We start from the raw sequence: 8,488 nt of genomic DNA, 5'->3' as shown, positions 1-8,488 counted from the left end.
GGTGTATCATAAAGTTCTTTACAGAAAGAGTCAAAGATAGAAGTTGATAAAAAATATATATTATAATTATTTTATTGCTGACGATATATGTCCTGATGGAATAATAATGTTATTAGTAATGATTTGATTTATAGATAATAATTAGATGTTGCTGATGTTGTTGTAATAAATTAAATTAAGTGTATAAAAATGTATAGTTGAACATATTAAAGAAAATATAATGACATTTAGTAAATTAATGTTGTAGCTAAATAGATATAAGTCTAATAATAAAGTTTTTAACATGTGTCGAAGTGAAAATAAATCAAGTTCAATTTAACATAATATCTCTTTATGTTTTTATCGAAATTTGCTTATTTGTTTGTTTGTATTGTCGTTGATTTAAAAAGAAAGGAAAAGAGTTGAAAATAGTCAAATTATTATAATTCTAGTACCTTTTAAGAAACATTAAAGTTCAAAAGTAATTAATGAAAAATGTAATCTTATGTTTATAGTGATATTTAAGTTTATGATAAAGATAAATAAATTATGTTATTAATGGTGTTGTTTGTTAATGGGAAAGAATACCCGATGATCTTTATGATGTTGTCACTTATATCTACAATATCTTTTATTCATAAAAATCAATTAAATTGTAAATCATTTTTGTTATATATATATATATATTATATAAATTCAACATGTTGAACTTTTATTACGTAAATAAATATATAATTTTGGTATTCTTTGGTTATTGGCTACTGATATTAATATCATAAATTGGAAATATAGTAACTTATATTAAATATGACGATTAGTATTGAAATGTTATTGCAGAATTCAATATATCAGATGCTTTATTCTAATAATGGAGGTACTTCTTTTCCTCATAGATATATTGTTTTATATGAGCGAATGGAAGGAATTGATGTTGGAAATACATTAAAGAGTTTGTTAAATTGGGAAGTTAATGCAAAGATCATAATTAAAGACTGTAATGTTGATTTATCTTTTTTGAATGCATTTGAGAAGTTACTTCTTACGTTAATTTACCAAAAGCATTTGTTAATTGTTGTTCCAGAATTTAATAATATGATTTTGGATAGAAATGTTATATTTTTTGAACATTTGATTGCGAAAGCGCAAGGCGTTAGAGGTTATGAGTATATAAAGGAGATCAAAAGTCAATATAAGAATTGTATTGGTGCCGTAGATTTTGCTGGTCTCAAAGTTCTGAATGGTTTCTTTAAAGTTAGGAAGGAATGGGATAAATTTTTTTTTAAGTTGATGGAAATAAGAGGTGAAGAGTATAAAAGGGTTAATGAAATGATTGATTTTAATCTGCCAGATGTTGATGTATCAGATTTGAAGGAAATTGTTTGTGAGGGTTTTTCATCAATAGGTGGTGAAGCGTTGGAATTCGGTAATAAATTTTGTGATAGATTTGATGCGGGTGAATATGATGTCAGTTCTGATGATGAAGATAATGAAGATAATTCTTTAGATGTTACTCAGGGTATAGTTGATAAAAAAGTATTTAGTGCTTTAAATGAGACTATTAAAAACGAATTGTGTGAAAGATTTGATAATATAAGTTACTAATAAATGTAATTGCAGCTTTTAAAATATTTGTATTAGATATAAAAGACATTTTATATAATATATACATACAATGAAATATTTTATTGAGAAAATAATATTATTCATGTAAATACTAGGCTCACATTTTATATTAAATTGTCATTTAATATTATTATAGGCATATTTTGTCTGTATTTTGTGTGAAGTTTAAGAAGGAAAAGTACCCGACATTTTTCAAAAAAATGTGAATTATGAGTCATATTTTGGTAAAGTTTATTAAATTATATAGTGAATGTTTTGACGAAATCAATTTAGTATTAGGGGAAGTTTATAGTAGTCAAAACTAAATAGTAGTTGTTGAGATATGATGATTTTTATTAAGTAAATTTAATAATTTAGTTACATTAGCTTATATTAAATGTTCGCGAATTTTTTTTTGTTTTTCTGTCAAAATTTTAAGGGTAAATATAGAAGCAAGCAATATATCATATTAAAATGAGAACATTAACATAATGTTTACAAATTAATATAGAACATTGGTTTGAATTAGTGCAATTTGCTAAATTGATTTTGAAGAATTAAAAAATTTCAGTGGATTAGAAAATGGGAGAGATTATCAAATTAAATGATTCTTTGTTTCGCTCAAAAACTCCTGAGTTTAAGTTAGATTATAATATTTTTAAGAATTTTTTTGAAGAAGGTTATGGTACTTCAACTAAGCTGATGTTTAAACCACCATTAAACAAAGGAACGTTAAAGTTGAAATTAATTATGGATAAGAATGTTATTAAAATACCAATGATGAAAAGATATGATGTTGATAGCTTAATGATTTTAGGGTCATTTGCGGTAATTTACAAAGCTTTATTTCTTAAGATTGATGCAGATTTAGCTGAAGAGAAATTTAGATGTATTGATGATGAGAGATTCAAAGATGTTGTTACAGGAAAAGATATGATTGTTCTTGTTGATGACATTAATGGTATTGTTGAATTCTTTAAGCAAAATTATAAATCCGAATTACGGAAACTAAAGACTGATTACACCAATGTGGAAATTGAAATACTGGAGAAAATTACAAATGTTTGTTGGCATATTAGCTTAGTTAAAAATGAAGGGATTCTACAAAGAGCTGCTAATAAAAGTTATTTACAATATGGAGAAGTGTTTCTACCAGATCTACTCACGATAATATCGATGTATCACGATGAATCATTTAAATGTTTTGTTGAAATTGGTGCTGGCCTTTTTCAAAACATTTATATCATCAATACATTGAAATTATTCGAGAGTTTGATCGGTTTCGAAGTGAATTTCAAATTAAAGAAAGTCATGAAACATTATAAGAAAAACTTTAGAAAGATTTGTGATTTATTGAGGCTTAATCATGATATGAGAATGTACAAAACAAAAGTTATATTCTCCAAAGATGAGAAAGCTTTTATGAAGTTACACAATTACGAACAAAAATGTATGGTTTTTGCTTCAAATTTGCTGTTTTCTGAATCAAGTTTGATGGATTTAAGAGATATTTATTTGAAAGATGAAATTCAAAAAGGATCAATTTTTATTTCATATAAATTACCAATTTTTGCAGAATATTCTAGAGGTAAAAGTGAAGAAATTAAAAATTCATTGTTTAATCATAAAGTATTCATGTCTAGATGTTCGTGGAGTAGTTCATTGGTTCCACTTCATATTTTAGAAAGAAAATAACGATGTGAATGTTTAAAAATATATTAATATAAAATATGGTCTAATGAAATTGTAGTATTTTGAATATTGTATATTAATATATATCGAAAGACGTATTCATAAGTGTTAAATAACTTGATAAATTACAATAATGAGATAGATATGGTTGAAAACTATTAGGAATTAATACGTTATAATAAATTTAGAATTGAAAAAACATTATTATAAATGAAAATATACATAAAAGTTTTGTAAATTGTTAGTTAAAAAGAAAAAAATCAGGCTGTTATCATAGAAATTATAAGATTATAAAATTTTTGTTATGGTGAATGGAACAAATTTGTCATTAGAAGAAGAATTGGATTGTTTTTGATAAGTAATTAAAAAGGAAAAAATAGTTTCATTTAAAAATTTTGTTAAAGGTTCTTCAACATTTGCAATTCGTTCTAAACTTGACATATTTTCAATAAATGAGACTAAATTCATTTTGAAATCAAAATTGTTGGGGAATTTAATATTTGAAGCAATTAATAATTTCTCAAGTTGATCTTGGAAAAGTGTAGCCTTCAACTCAACATTATTTTGAAAAAGAAAAATTTGTAGGCGAAACTTTTTTGTATATTGAGCTTCACCAGCTTTGCAAGTTTTTCTGGAACATGTAAGACCTGCACTAAAATCACCTTCAACTAAAGTGTTATTTCTAATCCTTTCAATAACTAATGAATTTAATGCTCCTGATTCTGGAGCTTTGTTACATGATTTGCAAGCAACATAAACATCATTGTCGATGTAATCTAAAGATGAAAAATCAATTGGTTTGATTTGAACATTACTTATTTTGAACTTATCATTACTTTGGAATTTTGAATGATCTTTTAGTTCATTAATTGAAATATCAGCTTGGGAAGCTTCTAAATTAGCAGAAGCTTTACTATCAAATAAATCTCCAACATATGTTCCGTCTTTGAAATTATCAATGGTATTAATTAAACTTTTGGTAGGTAATGATTTTGAAGCTTTTTTATCAACAATCTTGAGATCATGAAAATTCACGATTAATGATTTTTTATCAATTCTAGCAAAATTTGAATAACAAATAGTTCCCAGTTTCAAATGAGTTTCAACGTTTTCAGGACAGTTTAAAACAGTGAGATCCATGATACATTTCATATTATCAGTTATGAAAAATCTTTCAGGTCTTGACAAACTTTGAATAATTTTGAAAGCAACTTGACAAAAATAAACTGGATTAGTGGTAAAATTTGGGAATAAATTGTTTTTTTGATAAACCATCAAAGTATAAAAGTTTTGGAATTTGAAGAACTCTGGAATGATAATGCTTCTTAAAGAATTTTTTTTTGCAGTTGTAGGGATATCATTTTTATCTATAGTATCAAAAGATATATTTCCAATTTTTTCATTTGAATTCAAGAATAAAATATCAAATTGATCATCAAGAATTTCAACACACATTGGAGAATTTGATGATTGGTTATTAACAAAGATAAATTTGTTTGAAGGAGTAAACTTAAATTTGGAAATTGAATTCAAGGTAAAGTTGCAATTTCCTTTAAACATAATTTTTTCAATAGTTTCATCTGGGAGATCAAAAGGTAAAATTATTGGTAAAAAGCAACCGGAAATCATCAAAGCTTCTGAATTTAAAGAGTTGTCAATAACTCTACCGTAAAGCAAGTTTTTATTTGTTAGAGTAGCATCAATAATGTGAATTTTGAAGATTGTTTCCATATTGTCTGTCATATTAGCTAATGGAATGAGATGAAGACGAATAAAGAAATTAAACATACGAGTATTTTTGTGATAAACGATATTGCGAATTACCAATTATTATATATCAACTTTTAAGCAAGTATTATAATTATTAATGGTTAATCAAATATTTGATATGATGATTTAGAGATTTAGCCGAATAAGTTTTTTGTTGTTAAAATAAAGTTTAAGTGGTTGTATAATATGAAATTTGATATTTTATGTTACATATTGAAGCTTGCGATGAAATTAGCAATAATTAAAGTTGTATGTAAACTCTTAAGTTAATTTAGGTTGCTAATATATATAATTAAATCATAACGTACGTTAATTAAAACATTTAGGTAAATTTTAACCGAATAATTAACAATCTTGGCATATTTAAATTAATGTAACCTTAAATTATATATATTTAAAGTTTCAAAAATATATGTTAAATTCTGCAAATAATTTAAAAGTATAAATGAGTACGTAATTTGAACTTTAAGTTGTTCAAAAATTGATTAATTGCTTTTTGATAGGAGACAAATTAAACAAAACGCTCTAGATGTTATGACGCGGAGGTGTAATATAAAATATTAGTTTGTAAATATAGTTAAAGTCAATTTTCTGAAGATTAGAAATTATGGTATTTTAAACAATTTTCGTGTGTAAAAAGAACTGAATATTTTTGTACGTTAATTGATTTATTATATGAAATACAAATTAACGAAAATAAATATAATCGATTAATATATTTATAATACTTTGAATTGATATAATAAATTAATTATATGAATTTCACATATTAAAAACTAAACATTATAACAAATTATAATAATATTAAATATAAAATTGAAATCATTATTATAATAAAAAATGGTTCAAGATGAAGTTGTTCATTTAGATAATGTTATATATCTGAATGGATCAGCAGGTTCTGGGAAATCAACGTTGCTAAATGTGTTGATGAAAAATATAGGGTATAAATCAATCATATGTACATCTGCTACAGGTTCAGCTTCTAATGTCTTAATTGGAGGTGGAACACTTCACTCAACATTTAAAATTCCAACAGATGAGGATAGTTTTATTGAAGTATTCAATTGTTTAAAGAGGAAAAGTTTGAATTTAAAGATGTATCGACATTTAAAGGATAAAAAGCTATTAATAATTGATGAAATATCAATGGTAGAAAATAAAATTTTAGATTTTATTGATTTATTGTTAAGAAAATTAAGAAATAACGAAGGTGAAATGTTTGGAGGTATATGCACTATTTTATGTGGTGATTTTAAACAGCTTCTTCCTGTGATCCAAAATGCTGACCCGGCATTAATTGCAAATTCTGCTATTGCTAATAAAGATTTTTTCCGTTCAATCGATAAATTTTATTTGTCGAAAAATGTTAGATTAAGATCGTATGGTAATAATGTTGAAGATAATAAAAATAGAGATGAATTTCTTGAATTTTTGGAGCAGATTAGAAAAACTAAAGTAAAACATGTGGAAGTTCCTAAATTTTTAAAATATGTTGTTGATGATGATCTGGAAATGATTAGAAAAATGTTCCCAAAAGATATATTGACCAGTGATAATTTTTTCGGTGAAAATATGAATGAATCAAGTGTTATGAGAATAAACAACTTAAAAAATATTTTGAATTATTTCTCGGATAGTAGAATTATTGCAAATAGAATTGAAAACGTTGCAAGGTTTAATGAGAAAAGCATGAAATATTATTGTGAAGAGATATCTAAACAACAAATTTTCATTATGGAGTATGATGATTATCTATTTGAAAAATTTGAAGCAATAACATATGAGATTGATAGTGTTACAAAAGAAAAAAGTAAAAAACGAACTCAAAATGTGTCTAAATATAGAATTCCAAGGTTTATTCAAATTTCAAAATATTGTCCCTTATTAGTTAATATGAATTTAAATAAATCCCAAAAATTAACTAATGGGGTAATTGTTTTGGTGCTAGATTTTAATATGTCTAGGAAAGAATTAAAAGTTGGTTATTTTGATTTGAATGGGAATTTTAAAGAATTTTATATTGGGGTGGTAGGATTCATTGATATGATGGTGGTAGCTCCTAAAAGTTTAATCCGATATGGATTTCCATGTTCATTAGGATTTGCATCTACTGTTCATAAAAGTCAAGGACAATCTGTAACAAATCTAGGTATTGATATTCGTGATGAGGTATTTGGTCATGGTCAGTTATATGTTGCATTTAGTAGAGCAAGAGATTTCAAAAAAGTTCTTTTAATGAAATCAAGTGAAGACCAAATTGAGATTACAAATATAAATTATGAGGAACTTGAATATACAGATTCAAATGAAACTATTATTATAGATGAAAATCAAAATACCTGAATTAATATTATATATATATTATATATGGGTTTAATTTGTTGGTGGATTTCTTTTATTATACCATTGTAGAATTTTATCATGAATAACTTGCTGTTCTTCAGTTAAAGTAATGTTATCTGTGAAAGCACGTAATGTTGAAGTAGTTTGGTAGTGTGTATTCTCTTCATTGTCAGGATATAAATTAGTATTAATAATATCATCATCGATATATAACTTAATTGATGTTTTTGATGCATAATTTATATATGTTTTTGTCTCTTTTGGAATTTCTTCAAAAAAAGAATTAATTGAATCATCATAATATTTAACATCTAAAGTAATTTTATCAGCCATATGATTGATAGAGGCATAAATTATTGCATCTAAAAAGTACTCATCACGAAGAAATTGATCACTATCAGTATAAATAAAGTTATTCTTATAAAACCGATTTTCGTTTATATCATTATTATGTCTATTCATAATATATCTTATATCATTAGGGTAATGTCTTCTTAATATTGGACGAATAATTGAATGTAAAGTTTCCCTTATTATAAGGTATATTGCTTTTGGATTAGGGTCAACGAATAGTAAATGGTCAAGATAATACGTGAATATTGATAAAAACTTAAAAATGCTAGTGTCTTGAGTTTGTATCAAAGTTTTAAAATAAAATATAATAAAATTCTTATAATTTTCATTTTGCATTATTTGTGAATTTGAAAATTGAAGAAATGAGCTGTATACCCTAAAAGATTGAGGATCTGTACGTAGGTCTTGGAAACATGTTGGATTTTTAACGTTTTGAAGAGCCCAAATCAGCCCGTAATATTCAGAAATTTCTGGAGATAATCTTGGATACCTAACAACTGTATCAACACCTTGGGTTAACAATTTATCTCTTGGTTTCCATTTTTTTATATTTCTACCATGATCAAAAGTATAGTCTAAGACAAATGTATGATAAACGTAATCTTTCTCTAATGAGTTGCGATTAAGTTTATTGAACTCAAAATATTTTAATAATGGGCTGCTTTTGTTTGAATTTGCTTCTAAGCTGTTATTGATATCATTTTCATCGTTATCATCGTCGTAAAACGATTCCAGTTCTTCTGAC

At 25.2% G+C, this 8,488-nt stretch overlaps 4 protein-coding genes across 4 annotated transcripts; 3 read left to right on the top strand and 1 right to left on the bottom strand.

Moving 5' to 3' along the window:
* Window positions 1–894: 894 nt before the first annotated feature.
* BN7_6772 (uncharacterized protein) lies at window positions 895–1,581 on the top strand (the record flags this gene model as incomplete). Its single annotated transcript, XM_011272687.1, has 1 exon — window positions 895–1,581. One exon carries the CDS (start codon window positions 895–897, stop codon window positions 1,579–1,581), a length of 687 nt encoding a protein of 228 aa, XP_011270989.1.
* Window positions 1,582–2,163: 582 nt separating this feature from the next.
* On the top strand, window positions 2,164–3,276 carry BN7_6771 (uncharacterized protein; the record flags this gene model as incomplete). The annotated part of the gene is made up of 1 exon (XM_011272686.1): window positions 2,164–3,276. The coding sequence occupies one exon, from the start codon at window positions 2,164–2,166 to the stop codon at window positions 3,274–3,276; it is 1,113 nt and encodes a 370-aa protein (XP_011270988.1).
* A 285-nt stretch (window positions 3,277–3,561) lies between these two features.
* Window positions 3,562–5,004, bottom strand: BN7_6770 (uncharacterized protein; the record flags this gene model as incomplete). The annotated part of the gene is made up of 1 exon (XM_011272685.1): window positions 3,562–5,004. One exon carries the CDS (start codon window positions 5,002–5,004, stop codon window positions 3,562–3,564), a length of 1,443 nt encoding a protein of 480 aa, XP_011270987.1.
* An 879-nt stretch (window positions 5,005–5,883) lies between these two features.
* Window positions 5,884–7,389, top strand: BN7_6769 (DEAD/DEAH box helicase; the record flags this gene model as incomplete). The annotated part of the gene is made up of 1 exon (XM_011272684.1): window positions 5,884–7,389. The coding sequence occupies one exon, from the start codon at window positions 5,884–5,886 to the stop codon at window positions 7,387–7,389; it is 1,506 nt and encodes a 501-aa protein (XP_011270986.1).
* Between the last annotated feature and the right edge of the window lie 1,099 nt (window positions 7,390–8,488).

This window comes from Wickerhamomyces ciferrii, contig 00341 (genome assembly GCF_000313485.1).
Source record: "Wickerhamomyces ciferrii WGS project CAIF00000000 data, strain NRRL Y-1031 F-60-10, contig 00341, whole genome shotgun sequence".
Lineage (NCBI taxonomy): Eukaryota > Fungi > Ascomycota > Saccharomycetes > Phaffomycetales > Wickerhamomycetaceae > Hansenula > Hansenula ciferrii.
The sequence above is the reverse complement of the archived record's forward strand: the minus strand, read 5'-3'. Positions and strand labels throughout refer to the sequence as shown.